Raw genomic sequence first — 27,595 nt, 5'->3', positions numbered from 1 at the left:
GTTGTAATGTAATACATATATGTTGTAATATACATTTGCATATATTTGCATATATTTGCATATGTATTTGTCGGTAGACCAACATTTAGTCTCTATATGAATGTATTTCCCCGATGTTATCTGATCTAAATGACATTCTATCGATAGGAGCCCGCAGACTTTCTTCATCGTACTGGCTGTATTTGATATATTTGGTTTAGGGTATGCATGACAAACCAATTTGTTGGCTGTAATCTCAAGTCAGTTTCATTATTTGGAAATCTTTTGTTGTTCAGTACAGAGATTCTGGTAGTTAGAAGTACAGAAACCCGTGTGGGAAATAGATGACACATTTTGTTCTATAACACAATCCTCTATAACACAATCCTCTATAAACACATCCTCGATATTATGCACGTTAAGGTGGTTGAAGATAACTCTAAACGATTATAGGGCTGAGTTATATATCAATATGGATATGTTTAATTACTTCTACATGAATTTTCCACAGGTTACACTCTGCACTCCTCAACTCAACACCACAAAGATCAGAGAGACTGATTCACATTTTCCAGTATGGCCTCCACGCAGAAATACCCCCAAACGGCTTCACAGGGAGGTGGTGCCAAGAATATTCCCGCTTCTAATTCTAAACGACGGAGGAATCTCACGAGACAAATCATACATGAACCCTCTTCAACAAATGGTAAAGCAAAGCCAACTTCTGCTGTCACTAAGGTGCCCAAGGCCACTGACGATGTTCAAGCAAGAGAAAGGGCAAGAAGAGACAGAAGCAGCCTGCAGGGAACTGGGATCCATCCAGCAGCTCCTGATGATGCTTCGACTTCATCAGACGCTGAAGCAACCATTATGAAGTGTGTTGCTACTGCTATGGTAATGGGAGCCAAAACTGGAGCAGTGAAGGAATCTGGAATTATAACAATGAAAGGACTTTTAGCCACCGACAAGAAGAGCTCAGAATGCGCCTTACCTCCGAAAACAAAACCCAGAAATATGAAGATGGTGGTAACGGCAAAAGTTGGAGGATCTCGTGAAGCAGTTATGAAAGTCGACGAAATCAATGTTAATAAAGCAACAAAAGCCGTTACAGTTACGTGTGATGATAACATTGTCAATGACACAGACGTAGCTGACTCTTCAAATGTTGACAATTCGGACCTGAAAGATGAGAAGGAAGATGAAGTCATGTTTTTTCAATGTTGGTCTTGGTATAGCACTAGGCCTGCAGCAAAGTGCAGCATTGAGGACGTGAACACTGCACTCCTGACTCCCGAACAGCATGATGGATCTGCACAAAATGAACAGTATGTGTCCTCTCTACTGGAAACACTTGAAGGAAATCAGGATGGTCAAGCATTGTCAATACATTCTGCTGAAGAAACTGCGAATGACTGGCTCCAACGAGATCGGGATGATGGGGACAGCCATGATCCATCAGACATGGCCACAGTATACCAAAGGAAAGAAGAAAACATCAAGAAATGGAGCACAATCATGGTAGCGGATGAATATTCTGACGAAACAGGTGGATCAAAACGAATTGATCAAAGGCCAAATGCAGATCCACTAACTGCAGTACAGAACCGACGGACTGACCAAGAGAATGAATCTGAAAACCACAGTGAAGTAACAGGTGTGATAAGAACAAGCAATATCCCAGTGAAGACTGTTTCAACAACGAATAAACCTGCAGTGATCACTAAAGACCAGAGGTTGAAAACTGATGTGATTAAAGTGAATTATGAGGACGCCAATAACGTCGCAAAGAGCAAGACTGATGTACCGAAGAAAACAACTGAAATCCCTACTGGAGCAATCACAGAGCTAAAAGGCAAAGCCTCGAAAAATACTACTGAGGATGACCATGCTATGAAAAGAACGAATATCCCGATAAAGACCGGGGAGCTAAACAGAACACATACTTCAGATGATATCACTGATACTAGCATGTCCACAAAGGAAGTAACAAGAATGAACCATAATATTTTAACAGTCATGGATACAACGCAAATTGACATTCTGACAGGAACAAGGCATGAGAGTGGGAATGAGCATCCAATTAGCAATGTATCAAAGACTGTCATCTATTGTGAAAATGAAAAATCATGTGCAACTGGCAAGACCATCAATATGAATCAGGCTGAAATAAGACCAAGACAAGAGCATGTGTCTAAGACAAGAGAGATGACTGAAACATGTGAAATGAACATACAAGAGACTATTCTCATCAACACTAATGTTTCCAAAGAGCAGGGTGATAGACTTAATTCTGGAGTGAAAAATGTTACATCCGAAATGAAGATCCCGGAGACGACACCACTTCCCACTAATGTTTCCAAAAGGCAAGATGGCAGGTCTAAACCTAGAGAAGTGAAGGATGCAGATAAAATGAAGTCCCAAGAAGCACTCGAGAGTAACACTAAGGTTTCAAAAGAGATAGGCAATACCAAGGTTACCAAAGTACAAGATGGTAGGGCATATTCTGAAGAGAAACATAGTATATCGAAAAAGAAGATCACAGAGACGGGCCGAGCTGACAGTAGTCTTTCCAAAGAGCAAGATGCAGGATCAAGAGGTAGAGTGAAGAATGATTCATCCCCAGTGGTCAGACCAGTTTCGACAGGTGTCTCTAAAAGCCAAGGTAGTAGCCCTAAAACTGAAGAAAGGAAGGATGGTCCCATAGAAAAGATCCAGGAAACAGAGTCGGGTAACTCTAAGGCCACCAAGAAAATGGCTGATACTGTGATTTCCACAGTAAAGGGTGAAGATGCTACAGCTGGTGAGATGAGGGTTACACCAAAAGTGGTGAAGCCACATGAAGGTGCCTGTGACCCTGATGTTTCAAGAGCTAAAGCTGGAGAGATGAAGCATACCACGCTAACAAACATTAGAAAGGCAAGTTTAGTCACCTCTTATACTTCCACTGAGAAAGGTGCAATGCCTGAACCAGCAGCAAAGAATGGTGCACCCAAAGAAGTGAAAACTCCAGAGTCACATCCCAGTAACACCAGTGTTACTACAGCAAGAGGTCACAATACGATTTCCAAAGTAGAAGCTAAACCCGGAGAAAGGAAAGGTGCATCTAAAAAGAACATCACAGATGCGAGTCTAGTTCCTGCTAATGTTTCCAAAAGGTACAGCAAAATACCTGAGCTTGCTGAGGACAATGATACACACAAAGTGAAAACACAAGGGACGCCACTAGTTACAAGTAATGTTTCAAACGAGCAGGGTGATGGTAATAAAGCTGGAGAGAACAAGATCCCGACTGTAGTTACCGGTGATGTTCCCAAGAAGCAAACTGGTAGATCTAAACCTGTAGAAAAGAAAGATGCACACACAAGGAAGATACAAGAAGCAGCCAAGGGTAACCCAATGGTTTCGAAAGATGGTGGTGAGACAAAGGTCTCCCAAGTGCATGGTGACAGGCCTAATCCTGCAGAGAAAATGAAGATAACAGGGACGAGCCGACATGGCACAACTGGCTCTAAAGAGAAAGTTGTAAGATCAAGTGCCAGAGAGAAGCATGAACCCCCTCAAGTGAAGATCCCAGAGATAAGACCAGTTTCCACAAGTGTTCCAAAAAGGCAAGATGGTATTCCTAAATCTGAAGTAAGGAAAAATGCTCCCATAGCAAAGATCAAAGAAGCAGGTCCGGGTAAGGCCAATGTCTCCAATGAAAAGGGTGACATAAAGGTTTCCAAAGTCAAAGGTGAAGGGGCTAAAACAGAAGATATAAAGGCCACATCCATGGTGAAGGTTCCAGAGGCAGGTGCCAGTGACAATGGTGTTTCAAGAGTGATAGATGGTGGGGTTACTGGAGAGACAAAACGTGTCAGGAAAACAAACATCGTGAAAACGAGTCTAGTCACCTCTAATGTTTCCACTGAGAAGGATGGAATTCGTGAGCCTGCCGAGAAGGATGATACCCCCAAAGTGAAGACTTCTGTGACTCATATCGGTAACAGTAGTGTTGCTCTCTTGAGAGCAAGAGGTGGCACAAATATGCCCAAAGTTAGAGGTGATGGGGTTAAGCCTGGGGAGACAGAGAACAACACAGAGGCGAGTCTAGTTAGCACTAATATTTCCAAGGAGCATGGCAAAATACCTGAGCTTGGAAGGGGCAATACTCCACTCAAAGATAAATCCAAAGAGGCGCCTCTGGTTACAACAATTGTTTCAAAAGAACGAAGTGATAATACGAAAGCTGGAGAGAAGAATATTAGATCTAAAATAAGAATCACAGAGACCAGTCAAGTTGGCACTGGTGTTTCCCAAGAGCACGTTGTAAGATCAAATGTTAGGGAGAAGAATGAATCATCCCCACTGAAGACCCAAGAGAAGACACCACTTCCCTCTAGTGTTTTCAAAGAGCAAGATCGTATGTCTAAATGTGGAGAAAAGAAGGATGACCCCAAAGCAAAGATCAAAGAAGCAGACTCGGGTAACATTAAAGTGTCATATATTCATGGTGAGCAAGGTGAAAATCCTGAGCCTGTTCAGAAGAATACTCCACTAAAAAAGAAATCTGAAGGAGCACACATCACTGGGTTTTCAAAAGTTAATTGGGCTAACCCATCGGAAATGAAGTCAGTTTCCATGATGAAGAATCAGCAGGCAGATTCTGGTAACATTAATGTTACCAAAGAGCAAGGTGAAACGAAGTATTCTAGAGTTGAATGTGATGTGTCAGAACTTGCAGTGTCGAAACATGCCACGAAAAAGAACATTCCAGAATCAGGTCCTGGTAACACTAATGTTACCAAAGGGCAAGCCAACACCACCTATTCCAGGGTGGGAGGTGTTGCGACTAAAACTGGAGATTTAAAGGATGCATCCAAAACTAATACCCCAGAATTCAGTCTAGTTACCTCTAATACTTCCACTCCAGAAGGAGGTATACCTGAGCTTGGTCACGCAAGAAAGAACATCACAGTTCCGAGTCTATATACCACTCATATTTCGAGTGAAAAAGGTGGAATTACCGAGCCTGTAGAGAAGAATGTTACACCCGAACTGAAGATTCCTGAGACACGTCCAGGGGAAACTGGTGTTAATCTTTTAAGAGATGACAATATGATTTCCCAAATGGAAGGTGATGGGGCTAAATCCGCAGAGAGTAAGGGTGCACATATACCCTCGTTTGATGTAATTACTAGTGATCCCGAGCAGGCTGGTAGATCTAAATCTGGTGAAAAGAAGGATGCACACAAATTGGAGATGCAAGAAGCATTCCAGAATAACACTACAGGTTCCAAAGAGCAATGTGATAGATCTAATTATGCAAAAGAAAATGGTACATCCAACATGAAGATTCAAGAGAGGACGCCGGTTCCCACTAGTGTTTCCAAAGAGCAAGGTGTAAGATCAAAGGCTGGTGAGAAGGATGTGTCACCCACAGCACAGATATCAAAGATGAGACTAGTTTCGTCTGGTGTTTCTAAAATCCAAGATGGAAGGTCTAAAGAAAAGAATGATTCTTGGATAGTGCAGACCAAAGAAGCAAGCTCGGATAATTCTAAGAACGCCAAGGAAATGGGTGATACTAAGGTCTCCAAAGTAACAGTTGAGGGGGATAGAACTGGTGGGATGAAGGTCACATCAAAAGTGAAGATTCCACAGGAAGGTGCCAGTGACACTAGGGTTTCAAGAGTGATAGGTGATGGAGCTAAACTTGGGGTGACAAAGCATACCATGAAAACGAACATCCCAGATGCGAGTCAAGTCAAGTCTAATATTTCCAGTGAGAAGGGTAGAATACCTGGGTCAGCAGAGGAGAATAATACACCCAAAGTGAAGAATCCCGGTAACACCAGTATTACTGCAGCAAGAGGAGACCACATGATTTCCAAAGTGGAAGGTGGTCGAGCTGAACCTGGAGAGAAGAGGGATGCATCCAAAAGGAATATTCCAGGGACGAGTCTAGATACCTCTGCCATTTCCAATCAGCAAGATGGTATACCTGAGAGTGTCAAAATGAAAACAATACTAGCAGGGAAAACAACTACAGAAGCGGACCACTGCAGCACTGAGGTCCCAAATGAAAAAGGCACCACGACTGTTTCCAAAGTAAAAAGTGATGGGCCTGAACATGGAGAAACGAAGACCACATCAAAAGAGGAGAATAACACCAGAGCCACAATATCAAACTCAGCTGAGGGTAACTCTCAATATTTCCAAGCGCAGGAATGTAGGTCAGAGATGGATGAAAGAGGAATTCTTAATGCGGAAGACAGGAACGATTCATTGAAAGTGCAGATGCAAGTTGAGGGTACAGATAACACAAAATTTTCGCATTTCCATGATGAAATTCTTACGTCTGGAACGAGGGATGGTGCAGCAAACCTGAAGACCCCAGAGACAGACCTGAATAAGGCACAAGAAGCTCCAAACCAGGGTGACAGGCCTGACCACAGTGGGTTGAAGGATACAACAATCCGGAAAACCAGAGCACCTGAAACTAACTATCGCCAAGAGCAGGGAGGCGGGTATGAGCATAGAGAGGGGACGGATTCAACCAAATTTGACGTTGCAAGGATAGTACGTAGTACCACACCAAGTGGACCAAGGGATGCACGGAAATTTTCACCCACAGTAAAGATTCAAATAACGAGGTCCGGCAACACTAAAGAGTCCAAAGTGAAAGTTGCGAAGTCTAAGCTTGAGGGCCGGAAAAATGCTCTAAGACTGAAAAGTCGGGGTCTTGGTTTCACAAATGCATTCCAAGGACATGACAAGTCAACAACACTGAAAAGCAAGAGGCCACCAAAAGTGATGATCCCACATGCAGATGCGCATAAGATTAAAGATTCCCAAAATCAAAGTCGTAGACAGGGAGAGAGGAAGATAAAAGTGTGCGCTGGAATAAAGAAATGTGCCACGTCTCGTGCCTTGAAAGGAACCAGAATCAGAACAGTGGGCGAGAGAAAACCTGCTAAGGTGATTAACAGTGAAAACCTTAGTGGAAGCGATCCAGGGTTTCGGGCCGAGTGGACGAACACAAGTGCTATTCTGACATCTTCACGTGGTCCAGTGTTCTTTAATGTGAAGTGGGAGGGGGATTCTACCATGAAAGACATTTTCTCATGGAGACCGGTCAGTCGAACGGTCTCAAAACAGAGCATTGGGGAAAATGAATCCTCGTCTGGTGGAACCAAACATGAAAAGGTGTCGCATGGAGACCACTATAACTGTTACTGTCATCCTAACTGTTCTTGTAAATTTAACGAGAAGTGTTTTTGTGGAAAGCATGCAGGCCACTGATAGTGTTTGAAGTGTACTGATGATATACTTTAGAAAATTTAGACAAGCTGTCGTATTTTAAGGTAGTTACAACTGTTTGTTTCCTCGAAACATTTTCTCAGTTAAATCTTTTCAGTTATGGACATGTCCTCTGTGCCTTTTGTTACCATACAAGACATAAACGTCATCAGATTGTGCCCGAGGCATATCTGTTATGAACATTTCGTAGCTTCCCAAAAGTAAACGTCCATTTATGTATTTCTTTATAACGGTAGTGTGCTTACTTGTATTAATTACTTTATAATTTAGATCCTGACCATTACCGTAGCCTAAGTACAGTTGCCTATTCAACTATCAATAGAGTCAGTTCACTCATAGACAGGATGCACTGATAAAACCTGTAACCTTCAGTCTTATGAAAACCAGAGTACTCTTTTCCCGACCTACGGATACACTTTGATTACACAATGCCATTTAGAAAGTGGTCACATGTAATATATGCTATATTTGGAACACTTTCATTGTAAAATAGATTACATTTGTTGGGTTGAGATTATGCGGGATACGAACTCACACCCTCACAGTCAGACACCAACTTGCAAACAAGGATAAGCTCTGCACTGGCCGGATCCTGACCCTAATGACTACTGACCACTGCTCTTGCCATTGTGAGCGAAGAGGTCTCGGGTTGTCCGATTATTACCGACTTGCCACGCCGACCACGTAAGAGACTTATGGCGGAACATATTTAATCGTTATGTACTGCACGTGCACATCTACACCGTGCATCGACTACTTCCCGTAAACGCGTTCTCTGTGCCGGTCCAACTTATCCTTGTTTGCCAGTAATCGCCAGGAGACAACGTCGTCCCCTTTACATGTATTGCCTCCGCGACGTCCACCGGAAGTCTTACTACTGGCGGTCAGGACTGCAGACTTTATGGCCACCTCTTTGTGTACCCCTCTGATACAAATGATACATGAAAATTGGCACGGCTTTCACGGCCGAACTCTTGTTGAAGTCGCGGTGGCTACCCACATCACTATATCCTAGTTGTGTAGATCGTTGCTCATGGTGTCCGTCACTGGAATGTCTGATGCAGTATCAGTTATTTACTGTGTGTAGTCAAACAGCTGGAATATTGCTGAAAACAAAAGACCATCAAAATATACGTGAAAATGCTTTGATATCACGAACTTGCATAACGAATGTGCGTAATACAATGTTCAGTGTCAGTTGTATGTATATCTGTTTATTTCTATTGTTTACAGACTTTGCTTCTCTAGAAACTGGTAATATTGTTTTATTACTAATTGATGTTCAAATATATTATTTTTATTATTTACTGTAGTCTACAATATTAACTTAATTTTCAGACATTTAGTTAGAATATAGACAGTGTACATCTTCCAACTCTTCTGTCAAATAAAAATACGTATTATATATTGAGTATAGTATTTGTTTGTTTTTTTACGACTGGGGGCTGATTTCATTCCGGTGTCAAACGATATATTTGCTATTAGTGAAATCATTCGGATGTGACGTATGATGCTGATTCTTACACCACAAAAACAGGGTGAGCAAAAATGAACAAACCAACTTTGAAATATTAGACTATTTGAGATAAAAGGGGTTATCGTGATCAAGTAATATGCGCTTTGCAATAATGTCAACCTTTGAATGTCCACATTCGCGAAAACATGAATATACCCATGTCTGGGGCTTCCAGCACTGATTATACATAACATAGCGATGTTCAGCACAACACATGTAAGTGTTTATGCACTGCTCAAAAAGTTTATTGCTAACTGTAAAACACTATATCGTCTTACAAACAGACATAAAAGGAAAGCTCAAAATCCGCGTCAAAATAGCCTTCTTTGTAAAGACCCTTGGGGTACCGGTACCCGTGCTGTTATACAATACATGGATTGTACGGTTTGTTCAATGCCTCAAACATGCAATGTTAATTCTGCCGGAGATAAGTTACGAGTATAGATAATATGACCCGCTGAGCGTACAAACATGGAACAATTATATTGCATGTATGTTATGACAAGCCATGTTACCAAGGGTAACAGTCATAGACAACAATGCTTCCTTTTATGACGTTGTATATTTCTTGTTGACAGTGTCACTGTGACATAGAAAGTGGAAGGTGAACACTTTCAGGGTCATGTACGGAGTGACTAGGTGGTGCTTCAAAGTTCAATGGACAAATTGTTTTATCTCAGTACATTAGCTTGATCTGCAAAATGTCTGTCGGCTGTGTCCACGTTAGTAGCAGCGGGTACTATACTGACAGATCCTTGCATCCAGGCGAGGTGAAGGCTGGGTTTTGAATGAGTGAGTAGGTGAGTGAGTTCAGTTTTAAGCCGCTGTAAGCAATATCCCAGCAGGAGACCCCAGAAATGTCACCGCCCGGGATTTTATTCAGCGAACATCGTCTCATCATCGTTGGACACGAAATAGTATTTGCTCGTAAACGGTTGTAGCGTGCCGACGGCTTGAGATGACAGAAAAGCGTCATAATGAGACAGTAAATACTTTAAGCATATCAGCTCGTCTTTAATCGGATGGCCTAGTGGTTAAGAGTTCACTAGTCAAGCCGACGACTCGGGTTCGATTCTATTCATGGGGGACAATGTATGAAGCCTGCTTCTGGTGTTCCCTGCCGGAATATTGCAGAAATCCGAGTAATATCAAAACTCATTCACTCACGCCTATAATCATTGTCAGTTTAAGATACAAGAAATCTTTATATAAAACATGAAGTCATCTTTCATATTTTCTTGGAAATAATACTGTACATTTCTCACATCATGTAGAGACACAGTACCTGTCTGAAACAACCGGTTGTCTACGTAACAAACCCCGAAACTGTTAAGGACTATTTAACCTTTCATATCAGGAATTGGTTTATGAATCTGAATTTTCAATATGCGAATGAATGATGTTTTGAGGAAGATGACTGATATACGGATGTTTCCCCTTGCGGGTAGTTTGGCTGGCGAAAAAAATAGGGATCAATTTATTTATCATACATGTCGAAAAATGAAACAGCGTGACCGTGCACGAGGCATGGTTCATCGAGTTATGTCCGAGATAAACGCCGATGGTTTGGACTGTGAACTATGTTGTATAGTCCGTTGTAAATACCCACACCTGTCAGTGTTCTATATCCATTTCCCAGAATACTGAATTCACTCTGGCGCTATACAGTGTCCGTGAGTTATTAAGTGTGGTGATTTCTTACAACATCCAAGTTGTACACGTCAATATGATCACGTAGATCACAAAGGTCGCTTACGCATATCAAAACGCTAGATTTAACGCAACACCTGTCTTCTCTTTGACTTTGACACAACCAGGAAGTGATATGCCCCGTTATACCGCAATAGGATAAAGACAGACTACAGTCGTGCTTGACCTGTCACAATATCTGGTGACCTTGGCTTTCACAGCGACAGTCTAAAATGGCCGCATATCCCTTGCACTGTGAATAACACAAACCTCTACGGTGGCCTGTAGCAGAAGACTGTACGCTTCACTACGCTCACGGGATTCAACTCAAATATTCTGACAAGGTAAGTGTTTCGAGGAATTACCTTCCTACACATAGTGTCATGATCAGACATTGCAAGTGAACAGTAAGTAAATTTGTCTGTTCAGTTTATACAATGGGAAAGAAGTAGTCGTCAAGTAAAGAGCATGAAGGCAACAGACCAGAGAAGATCCAGGTTAGAATTGGTCTTGAGATATCAATGCATGACGTAAGAAGCGATTAACGGGATCAGCTGGGAAGGTTCGCACACTTGAATGTCATGGTATCCCAGTGGCGTAGACCGATACCCATGATGTCAGTCTCATGATCACCTGGTCTAGATCCGATTTATTGCTGTCAAATAGCTGGAAATTTGCAAACTAAACAAAGAATCAAATGTTTCTCTGTTCTTGAGTATTTCATTGAGTGGTTCGGTGCTCACGTTATCAACCATTAATTTTCATATTCTTTGTTTGATTGACCTGATGAAACAATGCTAGTTTAGTAGATGACTCTATACTGGTATCATAACACGACATCATTTTATGTGCTGAGTCTACGAGATGTTTTGAAGGAGGGAAAGACACTGAGTGTGAATATCGCTAGGAAACTAGTATGTACCACCTAATGTTGGTAATCTAGTGGTTAAAGCATTCGTTAGCCACGCCTAAGACAAAGGGATTCGATTCCGCATATGGTACAATGTGTGAAGCGGCGTTAAACCAACCACTCACTCACTCATACGTATCTAACCATGTATTCAGTTCCAGCACACGGGCATGGATATAACTGATAAGAAGCATATAACTAAATGTAACCACTTTTGATCACGAAATCATCGTTTATTCTTCATAAAGTTCAATCGTCAACGCTAAAGAAAAACAAGCTTCGATTATCCCCGGAAACAGAATCCTTTAGGCCTAAAAGGTAAAATAACGGTGAAAATTACACTCAAGAAACTGAAAAACATATATTGCATAATTTACAGGAGATGGACGAGAGTATCAACGCCATAGCCGTGGCCGTGAAACACAAGTCTATTCTAGCAAAACAAATGTATGACAATGGAGACCTGAAAGGGGCTTTGGAACAGTTTAAACTTGCCTTAAGGGACTCACGCCGTCTTATTAGAAGAAAGAGAGAAAGTGTTGCCCTGTGCAGACTGAACCTGGCTTCAGCACAAATAGGTAGAGGGGATGAAGCCGGAAGGACATCTGGAAGAAAAGCACTGGAACAGTTACTGCAAGAGAGCGCAGAAGACAACAGTTTGTCAGCTTGTATTAACTTCAACCTGGCACTTGCATCGCTGGACAAGGACAACAAGGATACTTATCTGGACACATGCCTGGAGAACCTGGAACATATCAAAGATGCTGAGACTGAGAGTCTGATCCTGTATCAGAAGGCGCTAGAGGAAAGGCTGCGGTTAATAGATGCCAGGGAGAAAGAAGAACAGTGTCAAGGAAATGAGCCAGGTGACGAACAAGAAAGAAAACACAATGAGAAGAAGCTGGAGTGCCGGAAACAGTTAGCAGACGTGTATAAACGTATATCGGAGACCGACACGGAGACGGAGGAGTCTGAAACTGCCATCTGCAGCAAACGTGTGGCCAATCTGCTTGCACTGGCCAATATGACAGTAGCCCAAAACATACAAACAGCTCGAAAATACGCTCATGATTGCCTGAGTATATTAGCCAAAGACTGGTCCCGCGTCCAAGGTAAGACGATTCTTAGACATGCAATACCATTTTGTTGACATAGAAGACAGATTTCTACCCAAAACAGACGGTGACAAATTGGTATTGATGTAAATGCAGCCGCGACTACGGTCATTGCGGCGTAAAACTAAACTCACTTACTCCCACATCTACGTGTACTGCCAGGAAGTAGAGAAAATACATGATGAATAGATGATACATCCACAGTTGCAGGACACGGTTGCGTTACATTGTCACATATGATTTTGACTGTTTACAAAAGTTTTATCAGATGCAAGCTCAGTAACAATATGACATATATACAATAAACAATAGATAGTCTACATTACTTGTCAAAGAGTTTCTTGCTTCAGATTATTAATGAATCATGACCCATGCTGATTTGTTTATGTCGTTACAGTAAACACGTGCTCTGATCTGGCCGTTCTCTTCGCCGAGGTTGGAGTTTATGAGAAAGCAAAGCTATGTTTCCTAAAGACACAGCTGTGTGAACACATCAACGAACTCGAAGAACAAGAGGTCAAATGTCACATGTTTCAAAACCTAGGGGCTGTGTGTGTTTTGCAGCAAAGATATCAAGAGGCCACGCAATACTTCAAAGATGCTCTGCGTTTGATCGGTAAGCATGCTGAACCCGGACATGTTTAGTGAGATGTGCATGCATCGTTTCAATGTTATTAGCCACCCAGGGATACAGCAGATATGAAACTTTGGGGTTTTCTTATCACATGTCAGTAGCGATGGGTTCTTCCCAATGTGGCAAACATCTGCAAATACAGTCAGTTTGGGTTTCCAAGATGCAGACAAGAAGGTGTTGGGCTTGACAGTTGTACATTTGATCTCGTTTTCGTGTCGCGATGGCAACTAGATACTTAAACATTTGTATTTGCCCTAATGTAGTTTGCTTCAGATTTCACCGAGAATAACCACTCTTTAGCAGTTTAATCCTGACTTGTCGTGATTTGTTCACTCACCCTACTAATCCCAAGACTGAAGTTAGTGTCGAGAGAGAGTTTTGACTTCAGACAATACTATGATGTTGATACTAATGTGTGAGACGCTTGTCAGTTTACCCCACGATACTGGAGCCCAGGTGCCTCTGTACATAACACTGTGTGTAAAGGAATATATAACTGTGCTGAATTTGGATTGCTTCAGATGGAAGAGCGAGCGAGAGGCGAGCCCATCTGTACCTGAATCTGGGATTTGCCTGGAGTCAGATGGGGAGAGCAAACATCTGGAAAGCCTACGAGGCCTATCTCAATGCTGCCAAATACTCTGCCTCCCGAGAGTTGGGTAAGGAACTCCTCATTGTTACTGGTTGTCGTTACCACTACATGACCCTATGTTGGAACCCTGATGGGAACAATGTCTTGAGGTTTTCTTGTACGTTGGTTGGTCACTAATCGCGTGTGATGTAGCTAGGTGTGTCAATATTGATAACACGCTTAACTTGGGTAGTTCCAAGTATGAATATTGTCTTGAATATGTCTGAAATCGAATTCATTGAACAGGCGCCGAACCAAGTGTTTTATCTTCCATTCCCAATGGGAATTCGTGATAAGAATAGATCCCAAGAAACCTATGCTTGTCTTGTGAAACAAATCCCAGTGATCACGTGGTCAGACTAGGAAGCATACTTCACCCAGTGACGTCACGCCGGGATGTAGCTCGTGGCTCGTACTTTAATGATCGCAATTGATTCAATATTCACTGAACGTTTTAGCCCATAGTCGATTTGCTTAATGGCGCTATACCACATGCAAACCATCTCCATGACTGTAAAAAAAACCCTGAATTTCCGTATATGTTATCTCCCATGTTCGAGTTAAAATTGATCTTCAGTAGCCCATGCTTGTCTAAGAGGCGACAAACGAGATCGAGTGGTCAGGCCCGTTGTCTTGGTTGACACATGTCATCGGTTCGTATTTGCGCATATTGATGCTCATGCTGTTGATCACTGGATTCTCTGGTCAAGACTTGGTTATTTCCAGACAGCCGTCATATAGCTGGAATATTGAATAGTGTGACGTAAGAGTAAACTCAGTCTCTCAGTGTGTGCATATCTCTTGTTCCACAGACACAGAGACCAATCTGAGACTAGAGACACTGCAGGGGCTGGTTCTGTCTGGAATAGCTGTCCTTGACTATCGACACGGACTGGGAGACTTCTGTGTCAAAATCGTCCTGAAACATAGAGACACTGATACTGACGAGACTCTAAGCTGGCAAAGCATAGATGTTTCTGAGTTCAAGGACAAAATGAAAGAAGAAATTAAGGACAAGTATATGACGTGTATTGACAACGTAGTCGATGCTGTGTTAAATTGGCAGTCTCTAGCTGAAGACAGGCGCTGTGTGGCTATTGCACAGGAGATGTAAACAAAGGAGCTTATGTTAAATTCTGTTCATCTTAAAATGGCAAAACGTATTGACAGACAGTGAACAGGTTGTTTGGAACTAAGGGGCTTCGAATTTTGAATTATGTTGATTCATTATTTCTCGTCCATTGTTTCACACCTGCTTGAATTCCGAATTCTTACTATAACTTTATATTGTACGGGTCACTAATCTATTGTATTTAAAATGTGTGTGGATTCAAACTTGATCTCGTCAATATATGGCTGACACAAAACTGTGACACAAAATCCAACTCAGCTCAACTCACTAATCTATTGCGATGATTGTATTAACATGGGAAAATTGAGCAAAGTTTTACCAATATTTTATAACGGTATGTGTTATTGAAAACTGGAAATTTACAGACCAACTGACCACGTTCCTCAAAGTTATACCTGTCAAGGGTCACAGTGATAACGAGCATCGGACGTAATCTGAGACCAGTATCTCTAAAGCTAACGGAACCAAGGTGCAATGCATGTAGCTGTCTTTACGGCTGTTTGTAGTTCTCAGTGGTCAAATCACGTGTGTGCCACGTATCCCTTCGCGGCATACTCACTACTGGCCACCGATGCCTTGGTCCATCTATATGACATAATCGGAACTTCACAATAACAGCATTATCGTAAGTTTTATCTGAAACGAGATTATCTGTGATAATTGGAATAGGTATATTAATACAGATGGCAGTCACAAATCAGGGGTGGCTGTCTTGTGCATTTTATCTATTGCATTACGTTGTGAATACTTGCTTTTTGTAAGTGTGTACAATGTAGATAGTGTAAACACCATCTGGCTTGATGTGTAGTGAATTTAATAATTACATGGTTTACTTTTGAATGTGTGCCGTGATTAATGTGATATGTAAAACGAATCTATGTATGATGTTTATGTTCTTTGAAAGCTGATTGATAACTATAATTGTAACATATTACTATAGAATTATCATGTAAAAACATCCTGTGACTGCTGTGTATTAAACACCTTGTTTGTTTTACTCAGGTGTTGTGTTGTGTGTGGATAGGTATAGTCATACCTCTTACCAAGCGAGCTAATTCTCCGAACTCGCGATTTTATCATTGTTTGGTGGTGCACGTTTGCTCTGGACACCTATTGGTACATCATGTTTATCGTTTAAAAGGCAAAACGTATTGCTAGCTTGGAATGTTCTTTTGGGCATTGGGGACTTGGCAAATTCGCATGTAGAAAGCATTTTGTCACTTTCGTATTCTGAATTGTCTTTAACCGATATTTTTTTATTTTGATTTTATTCTACAAGATATACTAGTTATCTCCCCTGACCTACCAACAATAAGTTGGTTTGATGCTGATCTTCCCGTTAGGTCTATTGTCGGACTGTTTGAGAGGATGAGAACCCTGATCACTACGAATTCCCTATGCAGCTAGTTTTGAAGCATAAAATATTTTTTTCAGCAAACCTTCTCGTTGCTTCGAGTCTTTGGGTGAATTTAAGAATAGACTTCATGTACCACTTCTGTTATAATTTGTACAGTGGAAGCTGTGGCATCTGTCCGGCAAGGTGTCAACACCGGCATAAAATCTCAGTCCCGCCTGTGTCTTGAACATTTATCATCAGCTCTACAATCCGGCACGTTGTCTAAACTGGATTGTTTCTTCAGTCTCGACGAGTGCCGGTTTCAGTAGATTCCACTGTATAATATTCAATAGCTACATTCGGTTTACATCAGTGTATTTGATGGTATATCCTTGACTTCCGATTCCTGGTGGGATACTGGGTGTCAAGGAACACCTGTTTCAGTGTTTGTCTCTACAGCTGTATGTACCACAGCTGTAACAGAAGATCGGACATACTCGATGTAAAATCTTTGTGTCCGTCTACTGCATGTTTCCCTGTTTGTCTGTCTACAACGGCGCATGGCACACAGCGACGCTTGTCATGGTATCACACAAATCTGGTTATATTAGACCCCGTTCGTCTGATTTCTACATTCGTAGAAAGCAGGATATACACCAGATCGCTTTCGATCAAGTCTACATTATGAGGGGCTAGTTTTTACTGAGTTAGAATTTAATAATGGAACATGCTTTGGAATTTTTACTGAAGATAAAATTAATTTGTACTGTAACTCTGAAATATTCCAACAATAGCAGAAGGATATGTAGTACATTAGTTATCATGAAGAATAATGTGTGTGGTTATCGACTCCTCCAATGATCATAACGAATAAACCTGCAACGGCAATATCGAAACTATGACACAGATAATAGTCTTATAATCCAACCGTACTACAGTAAATTGTCAAGTCAAAGCCAGACTTAAGGTATATGGAAGTTCGGTTATTTAGACCCGCACACATGCGTACTATCTTATCTAACCATTAACGTTTCTCAAGATACAATATACTATTTTTCAAGCTGCTTTGGGATCCGGTCATACTGACATAACATAGATTATCTATCTGCAGGGGACATTTTCTCCAGTGCAGACCTAACTGTCAGAAGCAATGCTCGGTCTTGGAACTCTGGTCTTAGCTCTGTTTCTTGGAGCAGAAACCCAAGTCTTAAATCCTGGCGAGTATACCTATAGTTCAGTCTATATGACAAATATAGTGTTCACTCATACGAATACAGTGTTCACTAATACGAATACAGTGTTCACTAATAAGAATACAATGTTCACTCATACGAATACATTGTTCACTAATACGAAGATAGCTAACGAGTCTTACTTTTTATTGGTTCTTGTTTTTGTTATCGGTTTTATGTGCTAAAACGTTTAATCATAAAATAGACCTTTTCAGGAAAGCATTTGCCTGATAGGTTGCCCTAAATATCAACAACACACTCCTACCCAGAAACCTTGGTTAAACTCTTCTATCATTGCCTGTACATGACGAATGCTTTCTTATTCTGTTGTATATTTATTGCATTTCGTTACACTGACAATGAATGATACTTTTGTAACATGTCACATTTACGAATAAACTACCCTGACATTTTTTCTGATATGTGCCTGATAACAACCGACTCGGGTTATTCTGACATGGATTGTCTCCCTTTTCGCTACTCATAATTGTCTCGATGCAGGAAATCGTCACAAGAACTGTTCGTACAAACATGTGTTGTTAAATCTCAAATATTATGTAAATATTGCATGTTACTTTAATAGATTTATAAAAAATTAAATCTTCCTGGTAGTGTATAAATGTGTTAAATCAATTTTGGTAAGTGTTGACTCAAGTATATCAAGTTTTCATTATCAAATAGGATTATGATTCAATCATACGTTTCAAGGCTTAGAATTCATAGTATAGCTCATTAAGTACTGTGTTTTGAGACTGTCAAACATATCAACTTCATTGAAAAGACACTCTTTTGTACATATTTACTCATGGAAATGCTTTTGTTTGTTATACTGGACACGGTTCCTGATTTGATAAGAAAGGTTTTGTACCAGTTGTTTCTGAAAAAAATATTTAAAAAATCCTCTCCTTACATGTCGCTTACTAAGCCTTTTGAAGATTCCAAGGGACACTTGCTATGAAAATTTACGTTAATATATTTATTCGCTTTTCGGGATGTATAAGGTCAAGAATACGGTGAGCACAAAAGCAGCAACTGCTACCCAACAATAAGATGCACGATCCCTGATATATGATACCGACACGTTCATCATCACTATTAAATAAGTGATGAAAACGCACATTCATCACTCATTTGAACAGGTAGCACAAATAGACCAACACGGGCTTTCAAGGTAACCCCAAAAATAGCTCCAGTAGCCAGTGGCTACCACTGACCCTGAAATGGTTGGAGGAATCGTCTTTACCTAAATAACGTCCATTGGCGTCCGGGTAGGGTGATTCAATATTTCAAAATTGTTGAATTCCGAAATGGCCGGCGGTGCAAATATTAACACAACACTGACACATTGTTCTGAAATGGTTAAACCTCAGGTATGGTAAGGAGCAGCCATTTGCCAGCACATATTTCGGTGTACTAATTGACAACATAATTCCCAGTATTGAATGTCATGAATATTCCCAAATGGACCACGACGCATTAACCTTTGATTGATTTACTCCATCCGCTGAGTCAACTATGTTATCATTGCCGCGTCCTATTACACTCACTGAACGTTTGCATAAGCGTTAACATGAGAACATATCGAATCTCACTAAAACAGATTCTACTCCACGGAAAAGTCTAAGCGTTGAACATTTTCAGTATGGATTACTGAATATACGTTATGGCCCCAGGTTTTCATAAAAATCCGATAAATTATTCACTTGAGAGATGACACTATACGGTTCATGTTTTCATAAGTGGTTTCTCTACACCTGACCTTCATTTGTTTTACGTCATTCAACAAATACAAGTTTTAGAAGATTTCATTCTTAAACGATTAACATCCTTATTCGTGATGAACGTGTATTTACTGTTCAGTTCATTTGTTTTTCAATGACATAAGTGAGGGTCCCGATGAAGAATGTCAGCGGTCAGTAAAACTGGGGACCTTTAGGGTCCGACTGAGTAAAATACTTTGTGTATCATATTGTTCCCCCTACAGGTGTGTTTGATCCCAACTGCAAGGACCACCTGGACAACTGCCACGAGTTCCAATGGGATACATGTTTGAACAAGCTGTTCAAACAATGGGTGTTGGACAACTGCCGCCAGTACTGTAAACTCTGCATTGGACCAAGTACGTATGTCGTATGTGAATAGCTGTATGTGATGTGAAAACAGTCGGTGTTGAGGACCCTCTCAGGTGTGAAGACGTCACAAGTGTGTGCTGGTTTTGGCGACCAGCAAAAGTAAAACACACAGTGTAACAACTGAATATATATGAGGTCCCTTTTCAAAAGAGTTAAAAAAAAACGTCTTGACATTTACAAGATATTTTTCAACCTTGGGAATATCACGGATACAATCAATAAATAATTATACACCCACGGCACTGGACATTTCATACTCTATATTGGAAAGGTAACTCAGCCAAAAGTAGTTCAATTATTTCATGTCGGCTTTAATGCATGATGAAGCGGTCATAAAATCAGATGTGTTTTAGACCAAATTGATCGGTCTGGTTCATTGCCATCGGTCAATCGGAATCATTAATGGGGGGAAGTTATGAGAGAATCTATGTTCCGAGGTTAATAATAACCCCTAGATTTCGATCCTACGAGATTATCAATTCATCGACTCAACAAGGGCGGACTTTCGTCAATGTCCTGTGTTGAACATACCCAGACACCCGACATAGATCTTACTGCCCCGAGGGCGGATGGGAGGAATAGTGGTTAATGAACCTGTCATTCCGAATCTGAACTCAGACCACCAGTATTTCAACAGTCAAATTTTCATTTTCACGCAGTTTTCGGAAATATTCGAGCACGGCGGGAGATCCCAGAAATCTACGCCACCTCCCCAGTGGTATTTCAACAAGAGAGTGTCAGTACACGATACATCAAGATAAACCAATCGCATTTCAGTTCCATGGCATCATGCCCCATCAAGCTATTTTCATGGTTTGTTAATCAAAACTGAAACTTACACATCGTCCACGATCACATGAGTGTACAAGACCTTTGGAAATGAAGGCACCGCACATCTATGTGCACATTTTGTTACTAACCAACGTGTTCCTCCGTAGCAACTACGACAACGACTACACCAATTCCACCGTGTATTGACGTGGAATCCAACTGTAACGAGTACCAGGACGATATGTGCACGAATGATCTGTACACTACATGGGCAAAGACGCACTGCCGAGTGACTTGTGGATTCTGTGGGGTAGTTCAAGGTGGGCTACATTGCTTATATTAGAACACTAACAAGTCCAGCACCCTACAGAATATAGCTAGGAGAAGACCGCAGTGCATGTGCTAGGACTTATATGGAAACGCTTCACGGGGTTTGCTCCCCGAGTTCGTTCTGTGATTACACACACGCCCTTTCAACATATGTTATATAGAAGCACAACTTGCTCCTTGCCTTGAAGTAGCTTAGGTCAGATAAATTAAAACCACAATGCGAAGGTGAGATGTACATGTACGCAGTGTGTTCTATATACAATATTATAGAGCGACAAGTAGGTGTTAAGACAGCTCCACTTGGAAACCTTCAATACGTTTTAAAACAGCCCCAAACAGCACGCGTTGTTTTGGCCAGACTCACACGACTTTGACGTATTTTTCAGGTGTGCCCACTCCTGATCTTGGCTAGGACATACCGACACTGTAACCACTGTCATTATGAAGCTAATAAACAAAACACCTGCCTATGACTTAGTACTTTTTTCACCTGTAATTGGTACCAGAATGGTCACCAGGTATAAATAATACAAAATGTTATGAATGTCAACATCTTGGTTGTTTACTATGGCTATCCTATCAGGGAGACGACGAAGGGGAAGGAATGGTCCAGAAACGTTGTGTAAACAACAAAGAAGTTGACATTCATAACGTTTTGTCTTATTACTGAATACCAACTTCTACATGCATCTCAAGAACCTGGTGACCAGGCATGCCTCCATCTAATAACATGGTGTTTATTATAGGCAGATTGCTTCGAAACTAGATGTGACTCGGAACATATTCCATATGTAATCATGTCACTCGTGCCTTGACGAGTAAATCTTTAAAAATGTCATATTTCAGCAAAATGTTACATTTATATGTACAATATAACATCTTCTGGGTATCACAGTATAGTATAGATGTATCATATCATGGAATATTGTGGACAACATTGATCCCATGAATAATACTTGTCTTATAATTGTATCTACACGCTTTGTGACGTATTTAACCATTATATTAGATGAGTTGTTCGGGAAGTATTAGCATGTTTACAGGAAATGATAACGAGCATGCGCATGCTCATGTTGGTGCAGCAGCGTGCGTGACGATGAGGCATGAATCACTCAATCACTGATATACACGCTGCGAATCTACACGACTGCGTCTGATGTGGCGCAGTAACCATCAGACGCCTTAATGACATCATATTTTGAATGCGACATCTGTTTAATATGTACACGGTCCACATACATCATGTATCGAGTACCAGATGAGGACATGTGCTCTTGCAGCCATTGGTGTCTGGGTGAGTGATTTTAGTTTTATGCCGCACTCATATACCAGCGATAAATCGTCTGTAAATAATCGAGTCTGGAGCAGATAATCCAGTGAGCAACATCATGAGCATCGTTCTACGCATGACATGTGTTAACCAAGACATCGAGCCGGACCTCCCGATCCAGCACTGGTGTTGGAACTGCACAGATTGATTAGCCTTTAAGAACGTGATTGAACAATTCAAAGTTAAAGGTCTTACGTGGCCTTCAAACTAAAGTTGGACAACACCTTGTTGAAATTATAAAAGAAACAACTTTCGCTTTCACTCTTCTAACACATGTCATATCTTCGTGTCATTTGAGCGATATGTCGCTATCGTTGACAATTTCATTGACTGCGATTGGTCCTTTCTGAACAACGCGTTTGAAAATACTTCAACGACGTCAAACTCCAGTTTGACAACACCGAAACTTTGATGGCAAATTGGGGAGAATAGATACCGATCCTATTTCTCGACATTAGGTGACATTTGGTGCGAAACTGTGGTTGATGTGTTCAGCTTCCTGTCCTCGGAACATTAGCAGGATAAGTTAGTCGGAATTTGTGTTTTATATTGTAGGTTAAAGGCCAAACTGTACCCATGTGTACATAGAAGGCTGTTAACGTTACTATAAACATTTGGTGTTGTGTGACCACTCGGAATGTCACGATTCACCGATACACCGGTGCATCTTCAGCAAGCTTTGCACTATACGGTACATGATACATGGGATTATATGTCTACTGTGGTTAGTTTTAGCATATATCGATTAATATTTTGAGTCTAAACACCTTATTTTTATCTCTTGTAATTATTACACAAACCAGAATGCATGGCTTGTTGGGAGTGAGTAATGGGTACTTGGCTCATGGCTAGTTTTCCTTCATCTATTAATCTCTACCAATAACAGAAATGACTTGGATTAGTTGTTTACGGGTTTTCAGTGAAATATGTTTTCAACATCACACAACTTACCATCAAGGTAATGGCTGCTTGTTATGCACAAAGTGTCTACAATACTGTATCGCGGTACGTATCGTATCGTGACCTTAGTATCTGGAAACGTATAGTATGGTGAGGCACCTGTATCGTCATGCTCCACAAAGGACAGCTAGCTCAAGCTGTGATCATACATTCTCTAATAATACGTTTATGGTGTGACGCCAGTGAGTTACACGTATTAGATAAAACTTTATTCAATGATGCACTTGCATATGTCTTTACGTTTATAGCTTATGTAAATCTGTACTCACATTCTGTAAAAGTTAACTCGCAAAAGTGACTGTGTGACAATAGCGTTAATTTTCAGTTCATCATTGAGCCCCTATATACCCCATCAGTTGGTGATGTCACTGTAGGAATGTCAAAGCCAGGCTTAAGGTATACCAAAGTTCGGCTATTTAGACCCGCACACATGCGTACTATCTTATCTTACCATTAACGTTTCTCAAGACACTATATACTATTTTTAAGCTGTTTTGGGATCCGGTCATACTGACATAACATAGATTATCTATCTGCAGAGGACATTTTCTCCAGTGCAGACCTAACTGTCAGAAGCAATGCTCGGTCTTGGAACTCTGGTCTTAGCTCTGTTTCTTGGAGCAGAAACCCAAGTCTTAAATCCAGGTGAGTATACCTATAGTTCAGTCTATGTGACGAATACAGTGTTCACTAATACGAATACAGTGTTCACTAATAAGAATACAATGTTCACTCATACGAATACATTGTTCACTAATACGAAGATAGCTGACGAGTCTTACTTTTTATTGGTTCTTGTTTTTGTTATCGGTTTTATGTGCTAAAACGTTTAATCATAAAATAGACCTTTTTCAGGAAAGCATTTGCCTGATAGGTTGCCCTAAATATCAACAACACACTCCTACCCAGAAACCTTGGTTAAACTCTTCTATCATTGCCTGTACATGACGAATGCTTTCTTATTCAATTGTATATTTGTTGCATTTCGTTACACTGACAATGAATGATACTTTTGTAACATGTCACATTTACGAATAAACTGCCCTGACATTTTTTCTGATATGTGCCTGATAACAACCGACTCGGGTTATTCTGACATGGATTGTCTCCCTTTTCGCTACTCACAATTGTCTCGATGCAGGAAATCGTCACAAAAACTGTTCGTACAAACATGTGTGGTTAAATCTCAAATATTATGTAAATATTGCATGTTACTTTAATAGATTTATAAAAAATTAAACCTTCCTGGTAGTGTATAAATGTGTTAAATCAATTTTGGTAAGTGTTGATTCAAGTATATCAAGTTTTCCTTATCAAATAGGATTATGATTTAATCATACGTTTCAAGGTTTAGAATTCTTGGTATAGTACTGTACTCATTAGTACTGTGTTTTGAGACTGTCAAACATATCAACTTCATTGAAAAGACACTCTTTTGTACATATTTATTGCTATAAATGCTTTTGTCTGTTATACTGGACACGGTTCCTGATTTGATAAGAAAGGTTTTGTACCAGTTGTTTCTGAAAAAAATATAAAAAAATTCCTCTTTCCTTACATGTCCCTTACTAAGCCTTTTGAAGATTCCAAGGGACACTTGCTATGAAAATTTACGTTAATATATTTATTCGCTTTTCGGGATGTATAAGGTCAAGAATACGGTGAGCACAAAAGCAGCAACTGCTACCCAACAATAAGATGCACGATCCCTGATATATGATACCGACACGTTCACTATCACCATTAAATAAGTGATGAAAACGCACATTCATCACTCATTTGAACAGGTAGCACAAATAGACCAACACGGGCTTTCAAGGTAACCCCAAAAATAGCTCCAGTAGCCAGTGGCTACCACTGACCCTGAAATGATTGAAGGAATCGTCTTTACCTAAATAACGTCCATTGGCGTCCGGGTAGGGTGATTCAATATTTCAAAATTGTTGAATTCCGAAATGGCCGGCGACGCAAACATTAACACAACACTGACACATTGTTCTGAAATGGTTAAACCTCAGGTATGGTAAGGAGCAGCCATTTGCCAGCACACATATCCTCATATTTCGGTGTACTAATTGACAACATAATTCCCAGTATTGAATGTCATGAATATTCCCAAATGGACCACGACGCATTAACCTTTGATTGATTTACTCCATCCGTTGAGTCAACTATGTTATCATTGCCGCGTCCTATTACACTCACTGAACGTTTGCATAAGCGTTAACGTGAGAGCACATCGAATCTCACTAGAACAGATTCTACTCCACGGAAAAGTCTAAGTGTTGAACATTTTCTGTATGGATTACTGAATATACGTTATGGCCCCAGGTTTTCATAAAAATCCGATAAATTATTCACTTGAGAGATGACACACTATAATACGTGGAATTCAATGCTTATCTGAAAGCTTTTACACGCAACCCGAGTGTGTCTGAAACTTCTGAACTCGCATAGAAGAAACACTGAGGAAACACAACTCATCACAAATTGACAGATCGCCTTACTGGACAAAACACTATACGGTTCGTGTTTTCGTAAGTGATTTCTCTACACCTGACCTTCATTTTTTTAACGTCATTCAACAAATACAAATTTTAGAAGATTTCATTCTTAAACGATTAAAATCCTTATTCGTGATGGCATAAACGAATGAATATGCATATACTGTTTAGTTCATTTGTTTTTCAATGACATAAGTGAGGGTCCCGATGAAGAATGTCAGCGGTCAGTAAAACTGGGGGCCTTTAGGGTCCGACTGAGTAAAATACTTTGTGTATCATATTGTTTCCCCTACAGGTGTGTTTGATCCCAACTGCAAGGACCACCTGGACAACTGCCACGAGTTCCAATGGGATACATGTTTGAACAAGCTGTTCAAACAATGGGTGTTGGACAACTGCCGCCAGTACTGTAAACTCTGCATTGGACCAAGTACGTATGTCGTATGTGAATAGCTGTATGTGATGTGAAAACAGTCGGTGTTGAGGACCCTCTCAGGTGTGAAGACGTCACAAGTGTGTGCTGGTTTTGGCGACCAGCAAAAGTAAAACACACAGTGTAACAATTGAATATATATGAGGTCCCATTTTCTAAAGAGTTAAAAAAAAACGTCTTGACATTTACAAGATATTTTTCAACCTTGGGAATATCACGGATACAATCAATAAATAATTATACTCCCACGGCACTGGACATTTCATACTCTATATTGGAAAGGTAACTCAGCCAAAAGTAGTTCAATTATTTCATGTCGGCTTTAATGCATGATGAAGCGGTCATAAAATCAGATGTGTTCTAGACCAAATTGATCGGTCTGGTTCATTGCCATCGGTCAATCGGAATCATTAATGGGGGGAAGTTATGAGAGAATCTATGTTCCGAGGTTAATAATAACCCCTAGATTTCGATCCTACGAGATTATCAATTCATCGACTCAACAAGGGCGGACTTTCGTCAATGTCCTGTGTTGAACATACCCAGACACCCGACATAGATCTTACTGCCCCGAGGGCGGATGGGAGAAATAGTGGTTAATGAACCTGTCATTTCGAATCTGAACTCAGAACTCCAGTATTTCAACGGTCAAATTTTCATTTTCAAGCAGTTTTCGGAAATATTCGAGCACGGCGGGAGATCCCAGAAATGGATTCCACAAACTATACTGTGGTGGGGAATCGAACCCGAGTCTTCGGCGTGACTAGCAAACGCTTTGACCACGAATCTACCCCACCTCCCCGGTGGTATTTCAACAAGAGAGTATCAGTACACGATACATCAAGATAAACCAGTTGCATTTCAGTTCCATGGCATCATGCCCCATCAAGCTATTTTCATGGTTTGTTAATCAAAACTGAAACTTACACATCGTCCACGATTACATGAGTGTACAAGACCTTTGGAAATGAAGGCACCGCACATCTATGTGCACATTTTGTTACTAACCGACGTGTTCCTCCGTAGCAACTACGACAACGACTACACCAATTCCACCGTGTATTGACGTGGAATCCAACTGTCACAACTACCCGGACGAGGTGTGCACGAATGATCTGTACACTACATGGGCAAAGACGCACTGCCGAGTGACTTGTGGATTCTGTGGGGTAGTTCAAGGTGGGCTGCATCGCTTATATTAGAACGCTATCATGTCCAGCACCTTACAGAATGTAGCTAGAAGACCGCAGTGCATGTGCTAGGAGGTACATGGAAACGTTTCACGGGGTTTGCTCCCCGAGTTCGTTCTGTGATTACACACACGCCCTTGCAACATATGTTATATAGGAACACAACATGCTCCTTGCCTTGAAGTAGCTTAGGTCAGACAAATTAAAACCACAATGCGAAGGTGAGATGTACATGTACGCAGTGTGTTCTATATACAATATTATAGAGCGACAAGTACGTGTTAAGACAGCTCCACTTGGAAACCTTCAATACGTTTTAAAACAGCCCCAAACAGCACGCGTTGTTTTGGCCAGACTCACACGACTTTGACGTATTTTTCAGGTGTGCCCACTCCTGATCTTGGCTAGGACATACCGACACTGTAACCACTGTCATTATGAAGCTAATAAACAAAACACCTGCCTATGA

The 27,595-nt window shown here is 40.8% G+C and overlaps 4 protein-coding genes across 4 annotated transcripts; all 4 read left to right on the top strand.

The window, feature by feature from the left end:
- Positions 1-555: 555 nt before the first annotated feature.
- Positions 556-7,263, top strand: LOC137279078 (uncharacterized). Its single transcript, XM_067811555.1, has one exon. It carries the CDS (start codon positions 556-558, stop codon positions 7,261-7,263), a length of 6,708 nt encoding a protein of 2,235 aa, XP_067667656.1.
- Positions 7,264-10,691: 3,428 nt separating this feature from the next.
- LOC137277136 (uncharacterized) lies at positions 10,692-15,905 on the top strand. The gene is made up of 5 exons (XM_067808806.1): positions 10,692-10,830; positions 11,776-12,508; positions 12,909-13,127; positions 13,667-13,804; positions 14,589-15,905. The coding sequence occupies exons 2-5, from the start codon at positions 11,779-11,781 to the stop codon at positions 14,888-14,890; spliced, it is 1,389 nt and encodes a 462-aa protein (XP_067664907.1). The 5' UTR covers positions 10,692-10,830; positions 11,776-11,778; the 3' UTR covers positions 14,891-15,905.
- A 1,442-nt stretch (positions 15,906-17,347) lies between these two features.
- On the top strand, positions 17,348-21,182 carry LOC137277135 (uncharacterized). The gene is made up of 4 exons (XM_067808805.1): positions 17,348-17,461; positions 19,461-19,595; positions 20,547-20,699; positions 21,096-21,182. The coding sequence occupies exons 1-4, from the start codon at positions 17,395-17,397 to the stop codon at positions 21,119-21,121; spliced, it is 381 nt and encodes a 126-aa protein (XP_067664906.1). The 5' UTR covers positions 17,348-17,394; the 3' UTR covers positions 21,122-21,182.
- Positions 21,183-21,779: 597 nt separating this feature from the next.
- LOC137277134 (uncharacterized) lies at positions 21,780-27,595 on the top strand. Its single transcript, XM_067808804.1, has 5 exons — positions 21,780-22,003; positions 23,539-23,644; positions 25,799-25,933; positions 26,963-27,115; positions 27,509-27,595. The coding sequence occupies exons 2-5, from the start codon at positions 23,578-23,580 to the stop codon at positions 27,532-27,534; spliced, it is 381 nt and encodes a 126-aa protein (XP_067664905.1). The 5' UTR covers positions 21,780-22,003; positions 23,539-23,577; the 3' UTR covers positions 27,535-27,595.

The sequence above is a fragment of the Haliotis asinina genome, chromosome 3, assembly GCF_037392515.1.
Source record: "Haliotis asinina isolate JCU_RB_2024 chromosome 3, JCU_Hal_asi_v2, whole genome shotgun sequence".
Taxonomy (NCBI): domain Eukaryota; kingdom Metazoa; phylum Mollusca; class Gastropoda; order Lepetellida; family Haliotidae; genus Haliotis; species Haliotis asinina.
The sequence above is the reverse complement of the archived record's forward strand: the minus strand, read 5'-3'. Positions and strand labels throughout refer to the sequence as shown.